The sequence below is a fragment of the Perissodus microlepis genome, chromosome 9 (assembly GCF_051167445.1).
Source record: "Perissodus microlepis isolate ML-2025 ecotype Zambia chromosome 9, ASM5116744v1, whole genome shotgun sequence".
Classification (NCBI taxonomy): Eukaryota; Metazoa; Chordata; class Actinopteri; order Cichliformes; family Cichlidae; genus Perissodus; species Perissodus microlepis.
In genome coordinates this window covers 20,262,875-20,288,151 of record NC_140469.1, presented here as the reverse complement: position 1 = coordinate 20,288,151, position 25,277 = coordinate 20,262,875, and the positions used below count along the sequence as shown (strand labels likewise).

The 25,277-nt window shown below is 40.6% G+C and overlaps 1 protein-coding gene and 1 non-coding gene across 4 annotated transcripts in view; one reads left to right on the top strand and one right to left on the bottom strand.

The window, feature by feature from the left end:
* Positions 1 to 3,979: 3,979 nt before the first annotated feature.
* myom1b (myomesin 1b) overlaps positions 3,980 to 25,277 on the top strand; it is a 29,706-nt gene continuing 8,408 nt past the window's right edge. For 2 of the 3 annotated variants that reach the window (XM_084939537.1, XM_084939536.1), the window contains exons 1-27: positions 3,980 to 4,086; positions 4,451 to 4,664; positions 6,390 to 6,524; positions 6,643 to 6,817; positions 8,490 to 8,647; positions 8,795 to 8,887; positions 10,488 to 10,576; positions 10,817 to 10,858; positions 12,072 to 12,086; positions 12,574 to 12,735; positions 12,865 to 13,026; positions 14,405 to 14,546; positions 14,774 to 14,973; positions 15,186 to 15,239; positions 15,564 to 15,688; positions 15,813 to 15,996; positions 16,214 to 16,388; positions 16,466 to 16,587; positions 21,590 to 21,786; positions 21,876 to 22,002; positions 22,519 to 22,703; positions 22,799 to 22,913; positions 22,994 to 23,150; positions 23,235 to 23,341; positions 23,440 to 23,484; positions 23,580 to 23,716; positions 23,806 to 23,950. In XM_084939537.1, the coding sequence (XP_084795663.1) occupies positions 4,513 to 4,664; positions 6,390 to 6,524; positions 6,643 to 6,817; positions 8,490 to 8,647; positions 8,795 to 8,887; positions 10,488 to 10,576; positions 10,817 to 10,858; positions 12,072 to 12,086; positions 12,574 to 12,735; positions 12,865 to 13,026; positions 14,405 to 14,546; positions 14,774 to 14,973; positions 15,186 to 15,239; positions 15,564 to 15,688; positions 15,813 to 15,996; positions 16,214 to 16,388; positions 16,466 to 16,587; positions 21,590 to 21,786; positions 21,876 to 22,002; positions 22,519 to 22,703; positions 22,799 to 22,913; positions 22,994 to 23,150; positions 23,235 to 23,341; positions 23,440 to 23,484; positions 23,580 to 23,716; positions 23,806 to 23,950 (3,400 nt within the window). In that variant the 5' untranslated portion in view covers positions 3,980 to 4,086; positions 4,451 to 4,512. Of the gene's footprint in view, positions 4,106 to 4,450; positions 4,665 to 6,389; positions 6,525 to 6,642; positions 6,818 to 8,489; positions 8,648 to 8,794; positions 8,888 to 10,487; positions 10,577 to 10,816; positions 10,859 to 12,071; positions 12,087 to 12,573; positions 12,736 to 12,864; positions 13,027 to 14,404; positions 14,547 to 14,773; positions 14,974 to 15,185; positions 15,240 to 15,563; positions 15,689 to 15,812; positions 15,997 to 16,213; positions 16,389 to 16,465; positions 16,588 to 21,589; positions 21,787 to 21,875; positions 22,003 to 22,518; positions 22,704 to 22,798; positions 22,914 to 22,993; positions 23,151 to 23,234; positions 23,342 to 23,439; positions 23,485 to 23,579; positions 23,717 to 23,805; positions 23,951 to 25,277 lie in introns of all 3 variants that reach the window. The other variant, XM_084939535.1, reaches the window with a different exon arrangement.
* On the bottom strand, positions 5,880 to 5,952 carry trnar-ccg (transfer RNA arginine (anticodon CCG)). The gene has a single exon. It is a non-coding gene; the product is annotated as a tRNA-Arg (tRNA).

The window sequence follows — 25,277 nt, the reverse complement described above, 5'->3', positions numbered from 1 at the left end:
TTGAAGAATATGTTATGATGTCTTCCTGGGAACATCCTCATTGAAGATTTGAGTAGGTAAATCGAACAGAAAAAGATAATGAAATATTGAAGGAAGTCAAATACTAAACCAAAACAAAATGAAGAAATGTTGACATAGAGGATAATTATAGTCCGACTTGTCCGACGATGGGTCAGACAACAGTTGGTACCACAGTCATTGCTGTAAACAGAGGATTACTGCTGCAGGGCTTCAAAAGCAACACGTGGAACTATTGACTCACAGTTAAAACAGGCCACGTCTGCCTTTGTTGTCCACCTGTCATATCACTTTCAGTGTTAGGGAAACAGCTTCACACTGGAAAAAGTTTTACTCGCAGCAAAGCCAGTGGAAGAAGCCTAGTTTAAAGCTTCAAACATACAAAGAGGTGAAGCATATGGTTGTGTGCTGCCTCATGAACGTGAATTGCCCAGGCATGCCTGAAAAGGGGAATGTGGCTCATTGAGTGGGTCCGGTTACAGAAGATAAGTAACAGTAAAATCATTTTTTTTCGTTGTATGCCACACTTAATTTGTAGTTTTAGTAGTTAAACTATTTTTATTTACAAAATAATTATCTAATAAAAAAGCTACAACAAATTTAAACTGTGCATGGCTCACTTACCTTTAGCACTGCACTTTCAAAGCTGATAACAAAATGAGTGTCATGACTCATGAATATTTATATATTTTACAATAACCAGACTTTTACAATTATACATATAGATACCAAACTGTTAGTTTCTACTCCTCCTCTGTGTTTAGGAGAGACAAAACCGAGCCACTCAAAATGAAAAGAGAAAATTAATGTTGGAAAATATTTTACGATTGTATTTTAAGTTTTGCATTTATTTATTTTTTTTACTTAGAATTGCAGTGCTACATTCAACCACTAGAGGCTGCTACTTACACATGAAACGTCTCATGCATATTTAAACACTTCTTGAGATATTTATTTACCTTTCTTAGAGTGTCACTTCGTGTGAACTGAATATGTTCATATCTCCGAACTTTATATAGCTTCAAAGCATTGATGCAGCACAACACAGAAGATAAAAATAGCCTCAATAGATCCCCTGATATCCATACAGTGGGAATTTCCTGGACAGCTAAACTCAGTTCATTGCTGTGAACTGTCTTTCTGTTCAAATCTTAGTGAGTCAGAGTAATGTTGTGGTTAAGCAAATCATTTCTGTTTTTGAAGTGGGAACCCCACACAACACTAGAAAAACCTCTCAGTATAATGTACTATTACACCAGAGCTAACCATAACCTCAAAACTGTAACCTTGAGTTGAATACACCTACACCTTTGTGGTCAAACGTGTCAATAATACAAGACTTCACAGGCTTTATAGTTACCAGTTTTGTGCTTTACTTACAGTCATAATAACTAAGTGCAAACTATTTCAATAAGGTGATAAAATCAACTGTATACTGTAAAACATATTTATGTGGCTTATGATACTCTTCATATACCATGGGGACATCACTGCGCCAATACAAACTTTAAACTTTCAAACAAGCTAGTATTTTGAGGAAGAGTTTATCAGCTGTGGGTGGCAGCTGTTTGGTGAATGGGGCTTATTTTCAGGGCTATTTAGATAGCCCTGATCGATAGATTGGATGTTTTTGGTTGTAGATACTGAGCAGCTACATGCTGTTCTTTGATGCTCAGTCATACGCACTAATTATGCAGTTTACTGTAGCTTGTGGTGTAACACAGCGGCTTTAAAATGTAGCATTGGTGAGTATGGAGGAGATGTTGAAGGTCTGTGTGTAGAATATAATGTAAAAGGATAATTAGAAAAAAATACTATAACAGTTCTGTGCAAGGCAGATGAATCCAACAATGGAGGGATTTTCATACTGTTTGAATACTTAAGAAAATATGAATATAAACTATGAATTTATATGTGGCATGGTGGAGCAGCGGTTAGCACTGTGTTAGCTCCTAGCAAGGAGGTTCTGGGTATGGATCTGCTGCCATGGTCGGGTCTTTAAATGCTGGTTTTGCACATTTTCCTCTTCAGGTACTCACACTTCTTCCAACTGTACAAAGACATGTATGTTGAGTTTACGGGAGCTTCTAAATTGACAGCAGGTGTGAATGGTTGTATCATTCTCTTAGCTTAGTTATAGACCTGTGTTGAACATTGGCCCAGAAAACTGTGTCTGTGCACACAGTTGATCGTGCCATCCTAAAATGCAGACTCAAACTTTATCGTGCAAAGAAGCCAAATTATGTGAAAGTGTCAAACAGTTCTGTGCTGAGACACATCAAAATTTGAATTCTTTTTTGAAAACCATAGACATCACATCATCTAGACTAAAAAGGAGAGAAACCATCTACCTTGTTATTAGCACTCAGTTCATTAAAATGAAAAAAGAAATGTAATTTTCTTTGTCTTGTTGAGAGGTTTTCTATTGAAACTGAGGCCTCGATACAAAGTAAACAAGACAAGTTTGACTGAAAAGAGAAAATCTGCAGATTCCCTAAACACCACACACTGATGAAATACACACTTGTACACACAAGTTATAATAAACTGATTAAGACTAGGTGAATTGAAACAATATGTTAATTAGTTTGAACTTTGATTTAATGCATAATGAAAAGTTGTGTTTGATTTGATGATTTGATTTGGAGCTGGATGTTCACACGTGAAACCAGTCGCAGACAAACTCGCTGGTTATCTGATGATTTCCTTCTTTTTCAGTTAATGCAACCAGTTCAAAGCTATCACCTTGGAGGCTTGTTTAGTGGGTAAGCTATTTTCATTAGACAGAATGAAGTACTGTGACCCTGCTTAATGTCTTGTATTAGCTCCCTCAGTGTACAGAGGTGGGCTTATCTCTTTTAATAGGCTCACACTTCATGTTGCTGCCATAATGTTTAAGGTATGCTGTCATGCTGATTGCTGACCGTATTATGTTGAACACTGATGAGTGAGAGCCAAAAAGGAAAGAATGGTCAGAACAAAAGCCCCTGAAGTGCCCACTGACATGATATTTTTGCCATGGAAATTGTCAGATGTTTGACCTGAAGTCAAATTCCAGAACAAAGTCCAAACACAGATAGAGCTCAAATTATCTCCACTGGCCAAATGACGTAAAGCTCACTATATTTGCATGTAAATAGAAACATGTTAGTTTATGTTTATGTGCTATATTAGCCGCTGGATTCTGAGTTTTATTTATTTGACCTTCTTAGTAGCTGTTATGAGCAGAGTGACCAAGAGGAGACACTCATGCACTTCTCCAAATGACAGTGACACTGAAAGAGAGAGTGACAAAGAGACATTAACTGGCATTTGTTGTATGCAATGAGCATGACAATAGCATTGCTAAAGTTAGCAACGGTCACAGCTGAGACCGCTACAGTCAAAAGCCAAGATAAAAAGCTGCTGGAGGCCAACCAGCAATGCCACACTTTTGGCTATGAGCCATCACAGTCTTAACAGACTTAAAATAAAATTAGAAGATATCAGACACTGACTAAAGAATACTGAAAAACCTTGGGAACCTCTGGGGAAGCTTGGCCTCGAGGAAAAGCTGGTTAATGAGGTGCTTTGGTGGTGTGGCACAATTTCAATTTTAAAAAAAAAAGTGGTAGTAAATATATAAATAAATTTAAAAATGACAAATATAAATAAGCAGCATTCATAAATACAAAACATGTAAAAAAAAATTATATAGATTTAATGCAACACTAAAAGTGATATTAACAATTTAACCTTGACATTAATTGGCAATTTAAACTCCAAACACTAGCCTTGTATTTACCTGCATATCAAGCCCACTGGCAGAGACCTGCACCCATAAATGTTTTGCACTATGGGAGTTGACTTGCCCCCCAGCTCTGCTCCTAGCTATATTTATCTCCACTCTCACCATAAAAGGCTGTGACTGCTGCTTGGACTCTGAGTAAGGCCAACATTATTTTTGTTGTGTAGACCGCAGCCGTGTGCGTGCCTACCTGCGGGTTTGCTTGGGATATCAAACTTAAGAGTGTGTGGAGTTGGACCATCTTTTCATTTAAAGCTTAGAATTGAGAGAGTTTGTCCAGAGTAAGTGACTACTTTGGGGGTAAGATGTGATATGCAAGGTTGTAGTTGTTGCATATGTCTGTGTAAGCATGCCGAGAAAGTGCCTGATTGCCTGAAACTGTATATCATGTCTTTGTAGCTGATGTTGCAGGTTTGATTTGAAAGGTTTTATGATGGTTCCCTTAAACTGTCTTTGTTGATCAAGAAACTATTGGTAGTTTTTGGCCATCATACCTGTAGTACACTTAGTACAGTCTAATTTTTTTCCACTATGACAATTAGATTAGCTATTTATGTTCAGCAAAAAGAGTCAAAAAGCTTGCTATGAACCTACCCTGTATTGACAGTGAATCCACATGCTCTTGACCACTAACTAACCTGACAGACAAGCAGATAGACAGGAAGAAACTCGGAAACTCAGGGCTCGTGCGAGGAGCGGCCTGCAGCATGTCTGGATCTATACCGTTCTACCAGAAGCACCATCTCCACTATGACCGCGGCTACCGTAGCAAGGAGACTCAGTCTAAAGTGAGTCAGTACCAAGCCAGCAGCAGATACAGTGCTAGCGGCAGCGCCTCTGCCGCCACCAGGAGCAGGGGGTAAGGAGAAGGAAAGGGAGGTGGATCAACTTCATCAATCCTTTTTCTTTATGACAGGAAAGTCCTACTACTTCCCTAACACCTACCCCACCCCAGCTGATCAAGTTCACCTCCATCACCCTTGTGAGATCACCTCCCTGACACAACTCTGGGATCGTCTTTCCTTGACACCAAGTAACCATCTTACTCCCCCATGAGTTTTCTTTCACCTTGATCGCCCCTCAAACACACCTGAGGATTGAAAACAGCTTTGAGTCCTGCATGAAGCCCTGTGCATGTAGCCTGACAGATGTCCTTTGTGTTTTCATGCATGTTGACCAAGTCTTACCTTTAACACAGTAATGTGTCTAAAAGGGCTACAGGAATTTCTGTCACCTTTAGAGGAATGGCAGTCGTTAGAAAGGATGTAACGTTATGTTATATTAGAGCTATATGCTATATAAATTGACTGAAATAGCATCTTGACCTGTGTATCATACTAGGATGAAAATAAGAAGAGATAGTTTATCAGTCTTGTCCGTTTGAAAACTCATCCACTGTGTCGTGAATCTTTTTAATTAGTGAGTGTGGGAAACTTGGCAGCTTCTCTTTATTTTTAAGAGGCATAAGGATAGCTGTTCATGAGCTGCTGATTTGTCATCAGTTCACATTTCCTGACATTTAAAGTTTGGAGTATATTGAGCTTTCTATCCAGGGAATACCAAAGCTCCCATAGTGAGCCTATCTATTAGGGTATCTGGCAAATCCTTAAATACTCTGGCCTGGAGAGTGTGAACACATCAGAGGGCTTAGATTTTACTATCTCATCTTTCCCTTCAGGCAGCTCACCAGACCCCAGATCAGTGCTGAGGGGAGGCAGGGAGCATTGCTTTTATGGCAAAGATAGGATTGCATTTATGTGGTTATAGGAGTTTCTTGTAATATGGGATAATCTTCATATCACACCCTCTCAAATTCTATGAGATTTTCCAATTAAAATCTTGGAAATGGTCAGAGGTAAAGGGACACTGACTCAGATAGTCAGCCCTTCTTGCTATGCCATTCTGTGAATCCTCAAAAACTATTCAAAGCTAGAGACAGTGTTGACACTGGATAGATTTCCTTACCTACATCAGGATATTTCACCCTATGAGCCACAGTCATTTCCTGAAAGACACTTTAAAGCAGTTTGTCAGTAATAAATCATTCTAGCATAAACCTTACAGAACAAGATTACGACCCAGGTGGGACTTGAACCCACAATCCCCAGCTCCGGAGGCTGATGCCTTATCCATTAGGCCACTGGGCCACTGATTGCGTGCACGCTCTACGTAAACTAAAGATGGATTTCTCACCTTGCCCTAACTCTTTCTTAGAGAAACATGAAATGTAGTATGGAAGTCAGTAGGACAGTTGGGTTTCACATTTTGGTATGCACTGAGATACCATCATAGATGAAGGACACTCATCTGTTAATGACCGAATACTGGCTGCTTTTAGTGGTCGTCAGCGGTGTCAGTATTGTCTTTCACATCATATGGTTGTTATAGATGTTGAAAACTTAATAACTGAGGTGTGCAAAGCTGTAAAAAATAATTACAACTAAACCATCTCCACTACTTTCCAACTGAATTTTAATCCACATCTCATCCACCCTTGACCTTGGCTTTGTCCCCACATTTTTCTGTTGTTGTTAGTTGCACTGTCTGGCTGTGTGCCGGGCTGATGGTATTCTGTATGTCTCAGACTTAACGTGTCTTCGCACTCTGGCCTGGAGGAGAGCAGACTAAGCCCCTCACCCAAGAGAGCCAAGCCAACTTACTTGGCTGTGGATAAAGACAACCAAATCATCGGCTATGTAGTGCCTATCTTCAGGGGCAGGTAATAACTATCCCACTATGTAGAACTGGAAATCCAAGATTGCTTTTCAACAGCCTAAAGTTTTAACAACATGCCTTGCTTTCACGTCCATCCCTGGCTCTGCTTTGCTGCCTCCTAGTCAAGAGTTTGCTACAGGACTTTCAGATACAGAGGAAGCAAGAGTGAGAGACACTGCTGCATACATGGCCCGCAGGGATTTGTTCACCAGTGGCCTGGAGATGGAGAGGTCTGAGCTCATCTCCAGGAAGGAGACCATGCGCGAGTCGGCTGAGCGCATCACTCTGAATAAAAGGGTCAGTTCTCACTGTTTTGAGATCACACAGGGCAGCCGTGCTGTTCTTTAAAGTTTTAAAGCAAACATGGAGAACTGCTTAGAATTTTACATCACAGAAACGGGTCTTAGGTTTGGTCTGTTTGGTTGTTTGTATGCGCTTGCAAAAACCTGCATACTTCAGTCTTCTTCTTGACATTACAGACTCACTTCTCATATTTAAGGCACATATCATAGTCCATAACAGGGTCATAGAGTGTATCGTGGGTCAAAGAAATGCCTGTGTGGCATTATAATGGCACATATTTTTTGCAAAAGCCCAGAAAAATGTTTCTTGAGCCTGGATTATACTTTCTGTTAGTCTGCTAGGGCCCACTCGGGTCCACTCTGGTCAGAGTGATGCAAATTTCATCATCAAATGGTGAGTGCAAGGGTCTATGCGGACGTCTATATGCCTGCCCACTTTTTGTGACCACGTTGACATCTTTAGAGAATTTACATTAGAATGCACCAAGAAGCTGTCCAAGTATAAGCTAGGCGTTAGCTTTGATATCACAAATGAGCATTATGTATTTGTGATGTTACAGTAAACTTTAGGACATCCCAATTTGTTTTTGTACTTTTGTAATCACAGTACAGCCATCTCAGTCGCTGGGGAGAATATTAGTGAATAATTCTGTAATTCTGCTTAGATAATTATAAGCTAATATTACTTACTTAAGAGAACACAAAAATGGTAGTTAATGGTTAAATAGTGGTTAAGTAATGAGTAACTACTGAATAACTGCTAATTATTCTTCTCTTCGCATTGCTTGGCATAACAGAGGAAACATGGGGTAGTGGTGAAGTAGTCCTTAAACTACTGAGTAACAATTAAGTATAACATTTCCATTTTTTTGAGTTACATTTTATTGACATAATGTGATTAAAAAAAGGAAAAAAAGATTTAGGCTGTTAGTTAAAAGGTTTTCCAAAGAAACTCTAAAACTGAGGCCTGAAGTCAAGATAGGTGAAGTATGCTTAATCCAAATGAATCATCTGCACCACTCATCTGTGCTTATATATTGTGCTTTTATTGCTCATTACTTGTGGGATCATAGTAGATCATCCTCTATTATAATATCACAATGAATCCATATTCTAATGCCAATATCAGGCCACAAAGCACAACAATATTTATTTATTGTAGCAAAACTGACCATGGTTGATTGCATCAGTGCTTGGGAATGTAAAGTGTCTGTGGCTAAGTGGTTGTTATTACTACCCCTTACACAAGAAAGTTATTTATGTGCCTGGATGATTATGTGAATTGGTACCCAGCCATTCAATGAGCATCATGAAAAACCACACTTACCCCCTCACTGCATTTATATGCCTCCCCTGCCGCACAGCCTTACTACTTGGTGACAAATTCTTCAGGAGATCACGTTTCTTCGGACAGAGGGAAGCAGTGTCTCATTGGTGGTATTATGTGTTGAGATACTGGATAGCGAGCAAACAGACAAGACCTCAACACCTCATCTTTTCACAGGACTAAGGAAGAACACATCCTTACAGTTGTAATGTGTGAAGATAATATCTAAAGTAGATGGGTTAGTTTTATTTAAATGTATCTACAAGAAAATGGTAAATGTGGAGCAGTTTGTGGTTGGTAGAAGGTAAAAACTGTCCTGAGTGATTTGCTCTATCTTTAGATCCATGAACACGAGGAACACTTCAAGCGTATGAACGAAGACAGCCTGATGCACGCCCCAGAGTTTGTGATTAAACCGCGCTCCCACACTGTGTGGGAGAAACAGTGTGTGCGGCTGCACTGCACTGTCAGTGGGTGGCCCGACCCACGGGTCGTCTGGTAGGTCACCAACTACATGATCTTATGTCTTTCCTCTCTGTTCTTTCAAAAAATGATCTTTATCCATTCCATCTAGATCCATCTAGTTTTTAATGTTTCCTCGCTTGATTTTGTTTTATTCTTTTCAAACTTTTTTTGTCTTTCAAGGTACAAAAACAATGTGGCGCTTGATCCGCTTGCCAACCCTGGCAAGTACAAAATTGAGAGCAGATACAGCGTGCACTCACTGGAGATTAACAAGTAGGTCGTTTCTCCCATCCATGGTACTTAAAGTAGATATCCACATACATTTTATGCCATAAATTAATGTCAATACATGTCATCACCTTGAAGATTTTCCAGTGAGGCCTTTGAAAGAAGGCAGGGTATTTTCATGCAACTTGTGAATCCCAAATAGTGCTATACTACAGCTTTGTATATTAAGTTTAACTTAAAAACTTAACCAGAACATCATGGAAGTTAAGATGTTAGACATTAAGATAAAATATATTAGTCAAACAACTTGTTATGATTACATACTGAAAATAAAGTATCTTTACTGTTTTCCAGTGACTGACACAAAATTGGGTTGACATAAAGAAGTTTGTTGGGGGCAAAATATGATAGGTTGACACTGCTGTTCCTTGGGCCTCAGTTTGTAGTATATGTATTAAAAATACTTTGTTAAAATTAAAATATTTACTTTGAAATTTAGGATTCTTTAAACTGAGTGTTATTTTTTAAAGTAGGCATCTTGCCCTGGATTCAGCATTCAGCCATATATGGACCTATGTGTAAGTGACTTAATCTACAGGCCCAGGGTCTTGATGTGTAGCGCAGTAGAGGCCTGGGAGCCAGATAACTGAGAAATCCTTTTCCCCTGATAACAAAGAGGTGGTCTAAAGATAGGTAGTCTAAGATAGTAGATGTAGACGTATTATGTAGAAGATAGTCTACGCAATTTCGCAGCCCTTCTCATCAGATGCACCCCATCTCTGAGCTGAACTTCACGTTTGATCACTTGTAGCACAACAATTCACTAGCATTAAGATTACATGCAGCTTAAAATATAAATTCAACCACTACTACAAGCTGCTACTCAGTTTAACGGATATCTGTTTCATTTAGTGGACAATGTTAAAATGTTTATCTAATAACATGGCCTGTTTAATAATGCTTTTAGCTGTTCCATCATTTGGCGCAAGCTAAAAATGCTGCTAACGCTAGCAGGTTCAGTTAGCGAGCTGTACTCTTAAACTTTATGAGCGTAGAAGACATACACAAATACTGTCTAGTGCAGGCTAATTAAATAGTAGAAACTTCACTCACCAAATCACCAAAACTGGAGGACATTTAGGACAGCCTATATCTGTGTGTTTTCTGTAATTTTATACATTTATCTCTTACAGTTTAATCCCAAAGCAGCATTTCTTTATCACATAGAAAACCTATGATGTGCTGTTGAAATTGCATTTTCTTAAATTAAAACATCCAGGGAGGAAAAGTGTCGTAAAACTGCTTTACTTTATTTATTCTTTTTTAAACTACTGCTTATCCATCAAATTAGTTAACCTTTCTTGCTAGTCTGTCGGCACGTCACACATCGGATCACTTCATGTACAGAAAGCCACAACACCTAATGCGTGTGACATCACCAGCGTGTCTATTTTTTGCCAGAGTATTCCTGGCCAGGAGTGATGGAACGTTTTACAGTTGGGCTCACATAGTTGGTATTATTTACATGGCTGAAAGGAATTAGGTTGAGCTGGGGGGAGGGGCACCGTGCACATGAATCCTTAACACAGTACACCGAACATGTGCATATCATGGACATTGATCAGCTGATGCTCTCCTCTTTCAGATGTGATTTTGATGATACAGCTCAGTATCGTGTCTCTGCCATGAACTCCCAGGGAGAGCTGTCTGCATTTGCCTCCGTTGTTGTCAAGAGTAGGTTTCACCCAATTCCACAGCTAATGCCAATATGCTCATGATCATCAAAAACATATAAAAAAAAAACCTCAAGAGTAATTATATTTTCCTAATTAACTGTTTAAAATTAGTGTGTGACAACTTAAATTTGCATGTGTGTGAAATGAAAACAAATATTCTGTCCATCAGTGTGATAAAGTCATACAACAATCTGTAAATGTGAAATGTATTAAAAGTACCTCCTGCTGTTCTTCATAGGGTTCAAAGGTGAAATGGATGAGTTCCTGCCAGCACCCAGGCGTAAGTTGGAATTTACTGCCAGTTTTAATTCATGAATGAACTTTTTTCAGGCCACTGGAAAGTAAAATATGTCAATAAAGACCGTAAACAGCAAATTGCTATACTAGCAAATAAGTGGATTCTGAACAACATTTATCTTCTTTTATAAAGTCCTTTCATTGGAGCTGTGTTTTGGTCTCCTCCAGTCTTTGGAAAAAAAATGATGCAACAGTTACGCTACAGAAAACAGTGGGTGGAGATCTTGGCACGGCCAAAATGACTGGAATTATGTGCAATGAACTTGTGATCTTGCTGCTTTTGAAATGGTGGTTATGAACATGACGATCAGGCCTGTTAAAACACTCGTGGTCAGTTGTATTTAAAGCAAGGTTGGTGCATCCAAACAGCAATAAGATAAAATCAGTCTGCTATTAGTCTGCAGTGAAGTATCAAGCTGGTATTTGAATGCAATCTGCTTTTGATAACATAGCAATTAACCGATACATCAGCGAAAATCACAAATTAGTTACCATTTTTCAAATGAGTGTAATTCAGTTTTATTTATATAGTGCCAAATCACAACAGCAGTCGATTCAATGCTCTTTATATTGCAAGGTAAAGGCCCTACAATAATGAAGAGAGAATCCCAACCACCAGAAAACACTACTCTATAAGCAAGCATTTGGCGAGAGTGACAAGGAAAAACTCCCTTTCAACAGGAAGAATCCTCCAGCAAACCGAGGCTCAGGGAGCCATCTGCCTCAACCAGTTAGGGCTGAGGGGGAGGAGACAGAACGAAAAACACAGTGTGGAAGAAAAGTTCTTTGAAATTTGTATATCTATTGCCTTCTACTTACACAAAAATTCACATCAGCTAATTACAATCAGAGTCCAGTTGGCCACTACAACTACTTGCAATCAGTTTTTGACATTAAAAGAAAAGCAAAGCAATCACTGGGAAAACACAGATTTTTTCCTTCTGATTGCCATTTTTTTCCATGGTGTGTAACTGGGCATGTACCATACAGCTTTTTACTAATGAAACAGATGCCTGCAACATGATTGATGGAACACTCGTCCAGTGAGTCCAAATGGATTTAAAAGCACAGCATAGTAAACAGCTGTGTTATAAATCTAACTAACCCCAGTGGGGAGCAGGGTGGTGGGATGTTCGGAGAAGAACAATGGGCGCTATTGCATTAACATTTTTGTTGTTGCTTTTTTGACAATGCAGGGGCCATTACTGAAGGTAACAGGGTGTCAGGAGTGTGGTCTGAAAATGATTTTCTCCAAGCATGGCCGTTTTTGTCTGAATAGAAAAATCCACAGTAACATTCATAATAGTCTAATTAAACTGCAGATAGTAAGTGTGCAAAAATGTACTAATGTTTTTTAATGCATGAAAACGTGAATTATTTCAGCAGTTGTTTTTGTGAGAGCTGCAGTGAAGTTTCAGAGTCCCCCTTTTGGTCTGTATTTGTGTTTTTGCCCTTTATCCTTTTACATCTTATACACGCTCACTTTTCCACCATTTTCCATCTGGGTGCAAAACTTTGATAGTTGATGTGTGCAACACCTGTAGTTCCACTTAATTCAATCTCAGTAGTCTGAATTTGTGAGATTCTTCATATATATATTTGTGTGTGTTTGTGTGTGTGTGTGTGTGTGTGTGTGTAAACTGTTTAATAATGATACCAGCCAGAGCTCAGACTTTGTTGTCACATCCTTTTGTATAGTCGGCCCAGTGTCCGAGTACGGCATCACCTTCCAGACTCACATTGTTGATAAATTCGGTGTATCGTTTGGAAGGGAGGGCGAGACCATGAGTCTGGGGTGTACAGTCATCATCTACCCTGCCCTGCATCGCTACCAGCCAGAGGTGGAGTGGTACAGAAATGGTAGGAAGACTTACTGTGATACTGAACAATGCCCGTAATGTACAGTTCTTGTAGATTTAAATCAGTTGTTCTCTGTACTGTAATATGTTTACTTCTTACCTTGCTAATACTTATTGGCCTGCACTCCAGATGTTCTGCTGTCTCCCTCCAAATGGACTCACATGCACTGGAGCGGAGATCGAGCCACCCTGACACTCACGCACCTGAACAAAGAAGACGAGGGCCTCTACACCCTGCGCGTCACCACCAAGTCTGGATATGAGACCTACTCAGCCTACGTCTTTGTCAGAGGTAGGTACATCCTCGCTGAACGGTTTCTTGTCATTAAGTCATAATTATTCTATTCAGATTATCTTTTGACTGATTTAGAAATTAGGCTTTATCTTCATCTGTAAACATACCATTTGTTTGGTCCTATGCTGCCAGCTGAATCTGGCACACATGCACAGATTCACAGAGCATGCGCAAAAATATCCTCCAGCTTTAATCTCAGCTGTTTTGTCCAAATAACCTTAATAATTCAGATCCAGGTTTGAGTTTTGAGTCTAAACTAGCTAAGCTCTGACTCATTCATGGTCCAGCTGACCAACCTTCATACATCACACAAGATTTAGTATATTAGTAAAATTATAAAAACTAATGTTATATATCTAAGATGTGTTCACATAGATATTTCTACTGCAGTTCTTTTACATTAGGCAAGTGGACTTCCTTAAAAAATGTTTTTAAAGCCTATCAGATCTAGATCAAAGTCACAATAGATTAAACCCTGGCACCCGATGATGCAATGGCATCTAAAAGTCAAAGTGTTTGGATGTTAGTGATGGTTTTAAATAGGATATCTCTAATAGATACACCACTGAGTGGCAACTCTCTGGCATCTGTTTAAATAGCATGGAAAAATAGGTCACCAGAGCTTATCTTTGCTGCCTTCAGAGACAATCTGACCTTTGAAGCTTCAGCTTCTACATAGGAACCATGCTAAGTATGAGGAGGCTGAAAAATATCCTGCTCATTCTTCTGTTATAGTTCAGGGTCATTTGGTAAAGAAGAAGAATTCAGGTACAGTCTCCACAACAAAACACTATACGTTCATGGCTGCAGCCATGCTATTCTTAGAGAGCTCAAATCTGGAAGGAGTTTGGCTGTGAGCTCAGACACATCCTGTAAATATCTGCTTTAAGGAGGAACAACAGTTTCATTTCAGTGCTCTCTGGATAGCTGTGTGAGCCAATGAACAACCAAAATAAAAAACAAACACAAAGTGAATGTTTAATTTTACAATCTACAAGGTTGTAAATTCCAGACTTTATTCCCCCACATATCCAGTTTAAAATAAATCTGTCTCTCTATTCTAAAACCTTTGTCTCTTTCCTTAGTGTCCTGACTTTACCTAGAGATGACAGGCATGTTTGCTTTATTTAAAAGTCACCTCTTTTATCCCTTTTCCCTTCAGCGCAGCCTTGTGCTAATTCTGTCCTCCTGCTTGACCTGAAATATTCCTGGCATTGAACCCTGCAGCTGCACAGTTCACCCACATGGTCCACTCGCTATAAATCAAACATCCTGTCAATTTATTGCAGAAATAAACCTGAATAAAACAATAGAACGTGCACGTTCAGAGAGCGCACTCATACTGTCCTGATGAGATTCTTCTTGTATCTGTTAGATGCTGATGCTGAGGTCGAAGGAGCTCCTGCAGCCCCTCTGGATGTGCGCTGTTTGGATGCTAACAAGGATTATATCATTGTAGCATGGAAGCAGCCAGCTGTTGATGGTGGCAGCTCCATCCTGGGCTACTTTGTGGACAGGTTGGTCAATGTGTCGCTTCCTGCTACTCTAACCTCCAAAGCTAAACTGGATAGACACCACAGAATGAGCTATCAATGCAAAACATAAAACTCTTTCTCAAGTGAATGTCAGAGGAATAAGGCAACACAATATTGGTGATAACATGACTGACAAGTAGTCTTTAGGTGTTTGAAATAAAATCTAAAGTCTGAATGTGACATACTAATATTTTAATGTTTACGCACAGGTGTGAGGTCGGAACCACTCACTGGATTCAGTGCAATGACACCCCGGTGAAGTTTGCCCGATTCCCCGTCACTGGTTTGGTCGAGGGGCGCTCTTATATCTTCCGTGTGCGCGCTGTAAACAAAAGTGGCATAAGCCGCCCATCCAGAGTCTCGGAGCCGGTGGCTGCAATGGACCCAGCTGACCGCGCCCGCATGAGAGGTAGTTGACACAGAGAGGAATTTGACTGTTTCGTGAATCCGGTCAAAGCATCCGATGCACAAACACTCTTAAACATATTTAAGGATTTTGAAGAATAAAAGATGTAGTTTGGGCATTAGTTTTAGCACTGGAGCAAAATATAGAAAACATTTAGCTCACAGAAAATCGCAGGACTGACAATGTGTCTGCACTGATCTACTACATGTTCGCAGGTACTTCTGCTCCCTGGACTGGCCAAATCATTGTCACGGAAGAGGAGCCTGCAGGTAGGAGGTCAAATGCTTTTGCATGATGATTTATATCAGAGAGTGACTCAAGTAGAAGTGGATTATAAAATACTCCAACTCTGAGTCCACCTGATTCAGGCTTATTAACCACATTCAGGGAGGAAGAAGCACCTGTGCTTTTTCATTTATGCTCTATTTATTATCAATGTAATTATTAAAAAATAATAAAGAAAGGAATGATTACATTTCTTGAATAGATGCATTTTCCAATAAGTGGTGGATGTGATCTTAATACATCCATCTGGTGTTGAAGGGTCAATCTTTCTTTTTTGGAGACTTAACTCTTTCCCTTTTGACCATCAGAGGGCATTGTTCCCAGCAAACCCTGTGATCTGCAGGTGACAGAGGCAACCAAAAACTATGTGGTGCTGAGCTGGAAGCCACCCGGAGAGAAAGGCCTTGAGGGTGTCATGTACTATGTGGAAAAGGTAAATTATTCCTCCACTTTTCCTCAGATGCACTTTAACTAAACGTTTCTGTTTTCCTGCATATGAGATTGTTACATTGCCTGAGTTTCAGTGACAGTGTGACGTTTTCCTCTTTGCCCATCAGTGTGTTTCCGGTACAGACAGCTGGCAGAGGGTGAACACGGAGATCCCAGTAAAGTCTCCTCGCTTTGCGCTGTTTGATCTCGCAGAGGGAAAAGCCTACCGCTTCCGTGTCCGCTGCTGCAATTCTGCCGGTGTTGGCGAGCCATCTGACCCGACTGAGGCCACCACAGTTGGAGACAAGCTTGGTCAGAAGAGAGATAAACATAAACATAGAGAAGATTAGCTCTTTTAGATATTAAGAGTCTTATTTGTCACACAATGCTATCAGGCAAACTGGTCCCAGACCTGTTTTGCAGTCATGACTCCTGCATCACAGATCTGATGAAACTGAACATTTGCATGGTACAAATATATTATGTTAGCACTGACTCAGCCCCAAAATGTAACTATTCTTGTGTGCAGATATCCCATCTGCCCCAGGAAAGGTTATTCCCACCAGAAACACGGACACATCAGTTGTTGTGTCCTGGGAAGCGTCTCGCGATGCCAAAGAGTTAGTGGGATACTACATCGAGGGCAGCATTGTGGGGAGCAACGTGTGGGAGCCCTGCAACAACAAGCCCGTGAATGTCACCAGGTAAAAATGACCCCTCTTGCTTTCTTTCAGCGATTTCTGATACAAATTCATGGCTACTGCACTTTCTGCATTTACAGGTTCATCTGCCACGGTCTGATCACAGGAGAGAAGTACGTGTTCAGGGTGAGGGCGGTGAACGCTGCAGGGATCAGCCAGTTCTCCCAGGAGTCAGAGGCTGTGGAGGTGAAGGCTGCTATTGGTGAGTACAGTGGATTCATCACATCTAAATACAACAAAGTAATGTAGTAATCAGAGGACGTTAATAATTCCAGTTTACTGCTATTTAGATTAAGATTTGTTTAGAAATGTTAAAAAAACTAAACTGTTGGTGTTATATTGTGCATTTCTGAGCCAGTTGTGCTGGAAATTTCAACAAGGCACACCTCTTGGACGCACTGAACACCACAGACTGATCACTGCTATCATTAGCAGACTCTCTATGTGGAAGAAATAATGCAACAAGCTGATTTTTCTTGATATTTTACTACAAATTGTGTTGTAGGCTACTACTGTTCTCTTGAAACATGTCTTCAGCTCCCACACTTTCTCCACCATTGTTCCACTCTGTCACCCTGTCACATTATTCTGCACTGTCGTATGCTCTACCTACCTCCTACCCTGTCTGGCCACATCTCCTCTAGCGCCTCCTCCTCCCTGCACAGCCTGAGGCGGGGCTGGGGGTCAGGACTTGTAGACTTCCTCTAATTTGGGTCAGTGCGATCCAATTCAGCGGTCGTTACAAAGTAGCTCAGTGTCACACATCACCACTATCACCACCACCTCCCCGCATCTCCCCTATCCTATCTCGGGCACAGGATGTGTCGGCAACCCCACATTAGAGCTAAAGGTACCACCATTCGAACCCCCCCTGTTATCAGCTAGCAATGTTATTGTTCCGTTGGTCTGATTCTTTATAACTCAATATTTTTACATTATTTCATTCAACTCAAAGTCAATAAACTGCACCCTAACACGTACTTTGCATGCCAGCAACAGAAACAGTGTTACTGTTTTAATAATGATGCTGTTTCTAAATTCCTGCACGTGTTCCCTAACAGTAACATCTCTCTGCATTAAAACTAACACAGCTTTCAGCCTTTGGATGTCACTCATTCACTGGCTGGCTTTGCGCTGAGCAGCATGCTCCGTTATCCCTTGTGAAACACTCTTAGCAAGAATGCCAGTGCACATATATTTTAAGAAGAAAGATGTGTTGTTGATGACACATCCTTTTCTGCTGGAATAATGTGTTACTTCAACACAGTCTTCAAGGCTGATTCATCATTAGAAAAACCTGATTCCAATTATATTAACACAGCTGAAAATTGTTGTGCGGATTAAAAAACCAATAAATTTGCTAGATGAGTTACTGGATTATAGTCTTAAAATGGCCAAAAAAACAGCACAAAGTCGTTCTAACCAGAACAGAAAGAGTAGTGATGCTCATATGTGCAAGGAGACAGTTACAGAGTCTTTAGTTTAACAAATAGATGCCTTACAGTGCCTGAGACTTTGCTGCTTAACTAAATTGTGCCCATAAGAGGAGGATTATGCTGGTTTTTGAAGGAAACCATGAACTTTTGCACACAAACATCAGATTTGGGCATTTTCCCAATCTTTCCCATCTTCCCCAATACTTTCTTAGAACAAAAAAACTAAGATGAGATTCCAAAGGAAATTCTTTTTGGGGGGTATTTTACAACTGTTACTGAAACCACACAGACTGATGCAGCAAATGCAAATAGATTGTTTCAGCACAACAATCAGCAGTTTTTTATATGACAAACCTATAAATTTATACAGCCCGAGTTCCCAAAAAGCTGGAACGCTGTGTAAAACTTCCATTAAAAACAGGATGCAATGATTTTAAAATCTGATAAAACCATATTTTATTCACAATAGAACATAAAAAATTAGTGTTTAAAGTGAGACATTTAATTTCATGAAAAATATTAGTTCATTTTGAGTTTGATGGTAACAGGTAAGTAGTATGACTGTATAAAAAGATCATCTTAAAGAGTTAGAGGTTCTCAAAAATAGAGATGGTTCAGTCAGTCAGATCTGTAAGATAAATCGGTGTACAACTTGAAGTCAAAAGATTCAGAGAGTGTGGAGAAATCTGGATGTGTGCGATCTTCAGGCCCTCAAGTGGCACTGCATTAAAAACAGACATAATTCTGTCGCTGGTTGGCCTTACTGAAATCACTGTCTGTTATACAGGTCACTAAGCAGAGCGAGCTTGTTATCAGTGCTCAGTTCAAAAGCCTGCATCTGTGAAGGTATGGAGGTCCATTAGTGCCTATGGAATTGGCGGCTTGCCCATCTGGGAAGACACTATAGATGCTGAAAGGTATATACAGGTTGTAGAGCAACATATATTCCCATCCAGATTCTTTTTCAGGGAAGCCCTCGTGTATTTCAGCAAGACAATGCTAAACCCCACACTGCATCTACTGAACAACAGCGTGGCTTCATAGGAGAGGAGTCGAGGTGCTGCTGCAGTTCAGACCTTTCACCAAGTCAAAACATTTTCAACACATCATGAAATGAAAAATACAGCAAAGAAGCCCCAGGACTGTTGATCAGCTAGTGTTCTTTATCAGACAAGAATGGGACAGCATGGCCCTGTTCCAATTTTTTGAGATGTGTTGCAACAATCAAATTCAAATTGACCTTATTTCTTCTTAAAAAGGTGCTTTTTCTCAATTTAAACACTTGACATTCAATTCAGTTCAATTCAATTCAGTTTTATTTTTATAGCGCCAAATCACAACAACAGTCGCCTCAAGGCGGTAGACCCTGCAATAATGCATACAGAGAAAAACCCAACAATCATATGATCCCCTATGAGCAAGTACTTTGGGGCAGTGGGAAGGAAAAACTTCCTTTTAACAGGAAGAAACCTCCAGCAGAACCAGGCTCAGGGAGGGGCGGCCGTCTGCTACGACCGGTTGGGGTGAGAGAAGGAAGACAGGATAAAGACACACAGTAGAACATGTTTTCTATGATCTACTGTGTATAAAATACAAATTTATGGGATTTGTAAATCATTGCATTCTGCTTTTAATTTACATTTTTTTGGTACTGGAATTTTACAATGTGCCACCAAAACACTGAAATAACCTTTGAGTTCACTTGCAACTGAAGGAAAACTCAGAGTAATTAAAACACAGCACTACCACCCGTGAATCAGATCACGGTGTGCTGTTACATTTGGTCTCGATATACAACTTACGTCACTTTTGGAGCTGTAATCTAAGAGATGATGGAATCTGTTGGCATTGTTTCTAAAGTCATGAGTTTTTTCATTAAGGGCCAGAGCAAAGCCGCACACCCACATTATTGGCCGGCTGTTCTGTGTTACGTGCCTGCGTGCTCTCATAATCCCAATTGAAGCCTGCTAACATGGATGTCACCTGCTGGTCATCTTGTCTTCATTTCCACTCCCAGTCAGATGAAGACATTGTTCTGTATTTGACTGCCAGTTCAGCAAATATTGCTTTTTAATGTTTTTGTGCTTGTTTCTTCTTATTTTGTTCTCTTAATGTGGTGCGATTGAGAAATGAGCTGTGGATGGATTTGTGCCTGTTTTTAAAAAAGCTTCTTCTGCTTTTCTCTGCTAACACCCGTAGGGGGCGGCATCCTACACGGTGTGTTGCCGAAGATGGGGCCGGGGGGTAACGTGGGACAACTAACTGAGCACAGGCCACGCTGGACGGGAACGCATGACACTGTCCAGTTCCCTCCCAACACTATGCAAAAGCGCAATAAAGCTCAAGCTGACAGTGAAGCCAGGGAAGGGGCCAGGGCTGCTAGCTCAGACCTCACAGACCCTGACCCCAGGGAGACTAAAAACAAGTGGGGCAAGAGAGGCGATGGGTCCCGGGCCCCTGAGCTGGCAAAAGACATGCACTCAGAGCCTGTGTCAGGCCCAATTTCTGAATCACATACTGACACATTCACAGCTGCACACTGTGACCCAGTAACTGCTGAGGCTCAGGATCAGGCTGTGGAGACAGCTGATGAGCCTGACGCCTCGCAGGCACGTAAGTTCTCAGTAGATGGTAATCGGGAGAAAGCGAAGCCCCAGAGAGAGTCAGCAGGTGAGCACCGAGGAAAACCTTTTGTCAAATCCAAATAAAACCACAAAGAAAAGTACAGTTTTTACCCACTTAAGAGCCATAAAAATATATTCTGCCTTGACTTCACATCAGTTTTGTAGGTACAAATAGTAACTTGGCTCTTTTTGAAGGTAAGTCAATGCAATTCACCGCCAAACCTGGGTTTAACTCGTGCTTTCTGGCCGCCACCAAAACCCTAACTTATATGTGTAGTGTCAATCACCTCAGGACCTGCCACTCCTCTGATTACCCAGAGCACTTTAACACACAAAGACACCAAAGCAATTCATGGCAGGAGCCCCATAATCACACCCTGTACTCGAAAAGTGGGTCATCCAACCAAGAGAACACTTGTGACCTGAGACCTTTTTGGGAGTGCACTCTGGACTTAATCAGACACCCACCTCCCAGACGCTTTGACCACCTTCTCCCTCCTAATCAGGAGAGGGTATAAAGTTCATGTGACTATTTGTACTCGACAGGCTGCTTTATTATCACTGCTGCTGTTACTTGATCCTGCTTTTGTGGAGACCTTTGGCTCCTAGTCATTCCTTTAACCTAATCTCTGAAATCGCTGTGCCCTTTGTTACCAGGAATACAGTGTAACAAGCAACATGTAACTGTACACTTTCTGACTCAGTGTATAAAACAGTGGTTTCTAAATTATACTAATCTTTATTTATCTTTGGAATCTGGAACTAGAGAAAAATAATTTAATAATCTTACGGCTGCTGACTTCATAGTTAGAGTGCAGACATAACAGTTAACTCCCAAAATCTCAATGTCACTGAGCATTAAGGTTACAAATGTGTTGGGTTGGACGAGATGTTGTTACAGCAGGTATTAACCTACAACTGTCTCTAAACCCACTATCCAGTAATCTTTAACATTGTAAGGAGAGTAACTGCTGGTCAGTTCCTGCTGTAAACTGTTTCCAATAATGGGACACTGAAGCTCTTCACAGTGAAAAAAGAGGTGTGGGAATTAAAAAGTATCAAATCTTTTGTGGCACTTCAGTTTCCCATTACATCAGTTTTCACGCCGAGGTTTTGCCGTATTAATTTGCGATTTGCGTCTCAGCCTCTCCCACTCCACCCTATGGCATCACCATCCTGGAGTGCGTGCGCGACTCCATGGTGCTGGCCTGGAAACAGCCAACTTTCATCGGAGGCGCTGACATCACCGGTTACTTTGTGGATTACCGTGAGGTCATCGATGGTGTGCCGGGAAAGTGGCACGAGGCCAACATCAAGGCTGTCAGCGAGAGGGCCTACAGGGTGGGTTGATATGAAAAAACACGATCCGAGCCTGAAGTTATATGTGCTGAATGTGCAAGGGGCGAGTGTCTTTGTGTCTTTGTTTCCAGGTGTCTGATCTGAAGGAGAATAAGAAGTACCAGTTTCAGGTGCGAGCAGCCAACATGGCTGGTGTCGGCATCCCGTCGCTGCCCAGTAATACCTTCCTGTGTGAAGAATGGACCATTGCTGTCCCAGGTTGGTTGGGCCACATGTTTCACCAACTGAGAGAATATTTTAATGAACCATTTGATGAACAACAACAAACAAAAAAAAACTTCCAATGCACACTGCTTTATTTTTCTGTCACCGATGTTGCACATAAATACAACTATATCAGAGAAATATGGTAAATAACACCAAAAAAATGAATTATTAGATAATTTGGTAACTTTTAATGTTTAAGAAAGTCACTTTATGTTATAAATATAAGAAAAAATACCAAAACAAATGTTCATCATCCATGAAAATGTCTTAATTGTACATATTTCTCCTGTTTGCCATTTATTCCTGCTGTACCCACAATTTTGTTGTACATGTATAATTACGATAAAGTGCTATTCTATTCTATTCTATTGGAATTGTGAACTGAATATTTACATGTTATAGACAAGGTTTCTGACAACAGTATCACTTTAGGGATTTACAGAACCTTGAAAGTGACTGAGTAAAAAGGATTTGTTATTTAGCCTCAGTCATCTTTCTGGGCTGCAGGACCTCCACATGATCTGCAGATTAGAGAGGCGCGGAACGACTCTCTGGTATTGCTATGGAAACCACCTGTGTACCAGGGCCGCGATCCTGTCAACGGGTTCTATGTTGACATCAAGGAAGCAGATGCACCAGAGGAGGCGTGGAGAGGAGTCAACACCAAAGCCTTAGAAAAGACATATATAAAGGTGCTAATCAGGAGTGCATTTATCTGAGAGATTCCCAAGTTTTAGCAGGATATCACAAATATATTTCAACATTTCTTTCTTTCTTTTTTTTGCAGATTAAGGATCTTAAGGAGGGAGAGAAGTATGTGTTCCGTGTGCGTGCTCAGAATAAAGCTGGAGTAGGAAAAGTCTCAGACGTGACAGAGCCGGTTCCCGCTCTGACCAAACCAGGTGGGATGAAATGATGGAACAACTGAAGGTGACACTACAAAATTTGAGCAGATGAGATTTTTACCTTCTTGTGTTTTTAGGCACGAAAGAGATAGTCGTAGATGTCGACGACAACGGCGTCATCTCCCTGAACTTTGAATGTGGCAACATGACCCCCGACTCCAAATTTGTGTGGTCCAAAAACTACGAGGAAATCACAGACACCTCCCGCCTGACCACAGATACCAAGGGAACCAAGTGAGATGGCAACATTTTTAACATTAAGACTATTTGAGCGTCCCTCTCACCTCTCATGTCACGAATGCTGTGTTTCCTCTGCAGGTCTAAAGTTGTTTTCAATCGTCCCGGGGAGGAGGACATTGGAGTTTACTCATGTCTTGTCACTCACACTGACGGTGCTTCATCCAGCTACACTCTCTCTGAGGAAGGTGGGTTTGAAAATTGAGAGAAAAGAAGATTTTTCATATTACATGATGTGTTGCTTTTCTCATCTTGAATCCTGAATCTCTTCTTGTTTTCTTTTCAGAGTTAAAGAGGCTGCTGGAGATCAGTCATGACCACAAATTCCCCAGTGAGTGCTTCACATGGTATTTCTGCTTTATTTAGTGGTTTGTCATGAACTGGACTGACTTTCTAACTATTTCTTCATCACTTTCTTTACACCAGTTATTCCTCTGAAGTCAGATCTAGCTGTGGAGCTGCTGGAAAAGGGCCGCGTTCGCTTTTGGCTGCAGGCGGAGAAGATGTCCAATAACGGCAAAGTCGATTATGTTTTCAATGATAATGTTGTCTCTCAGGGGGAGGTCAGTGAGAATCTGCGTTCAGATATTTTACTTGTGTGCTATACCTGTGTTTTAAAGTAAAATATTTGCTGCTTTATTTGGGGTGGTAGAAATATAAGATGAACTTTGACAAGAACACCGGTGTGATTGAGATGACCATGGAGTCTCTGACCCCGGCGGATGAGGGCACGTACACCTTCCAGCTGCAGGATGGAAAAGCTACCAACCAGTCCAGCTTGGTACTGATAGGGGATGGTATGTTTATTTAAAAAAAAAGAAAAAAGAAAACGTGACTTTTAATTGTGAATGAATGTGTACAGTCAAGGATAGAAAGCTCAGAACGTTATCCATTTAAAATAATTTAACACTCTGCCACGCTGGGTATATTTTGATTAGGTTTGATAGAAAGTGGCAACCCCACAAATTAAATTTAATAATATCTCTCACGTGAAACAACCAAAACGATTTTACCTTCAACAGGAAAGCAGACTGTACCAGAGGCCATTATGGCTCAGGTGGTGGATGGTTTGATACCTGCTCCTTCCAGTCTGTCTGCGACTGGCCAGATATTGAATCCCAATTAGTCCTCTTCATGTTTCTCATTGGCAGGATCACTTAAATATGGTTAAAGTGGCTTTTAGTAGGAAGCACTTGCCAAATTCTGACCCTACCATTAGAATGTTGCACCAGAAATTGATACATAACAAACCAACAGTGTTTTTCCAATCTTCTGTTGTCCAGATTTGGTGAGGCCGTGCAAACTGTAGCCTTAGCTTCTTGTTCTTAGCAGAGAGGAGTGGCACATCTTCTATTGTAGCCCATCTGCTTCAAGACTGGACGTGTTGTGTGTTCTGAGATGCTCTTTTGCGTATCTTGGTCATAACAAATAGTTACTGGTAAACGGACTTATATAGTGCTTTTCTATTATAGTTGAGGATTAAAAGTGCTATATAAAAACATTTATATAACATACTTATTCGTCCATTGAGGCAAGCACTTTTTTCTAGTGTTTTCTAATTAACATTCACACTCCAATAAATGCATCGGAGAGCAACTAAAGGTTCAGAAGATGAGCCAGGGATCAAACACAGATGACCTGCTCTACTTCCCGAGCTACAAGGTGGCTTTTCTCCTCCGACCTCTGAAATCAAAGTGACATTATCTCACAGAAATGCTGCTGACTGGACAGTTTCTCTGTAAATCCTAGAGATGGTTGTTTGGGTAAAATCCCACCAGTTTCTGAAAATACTGAGCCACACATTCAAAGTCACTTAAATCACCATTCTTTTCCATTCTGATGCTTGATTTGAACAAGAGTTTTTCTTAACCATGTCTGCATGCCTAAATGCATTGAGTTGCTGCAATTATTTGATATTTTGATAGAGCAGTTTAACAGGTTTACCTCATAAAGTGTCTGGTGAGAACTCAACATCTGCAACATATGAACACTAGAGGGCACTGAAACATTTTAGAAATCATGTTGTAATAGCTCCAGCTAAATTCTAATTTCATTTAATTGCACTTAATGGTATCTGTGTTGTTTTAAACCACAATTTATGAAAACTGTCATTCGTGTATTTTT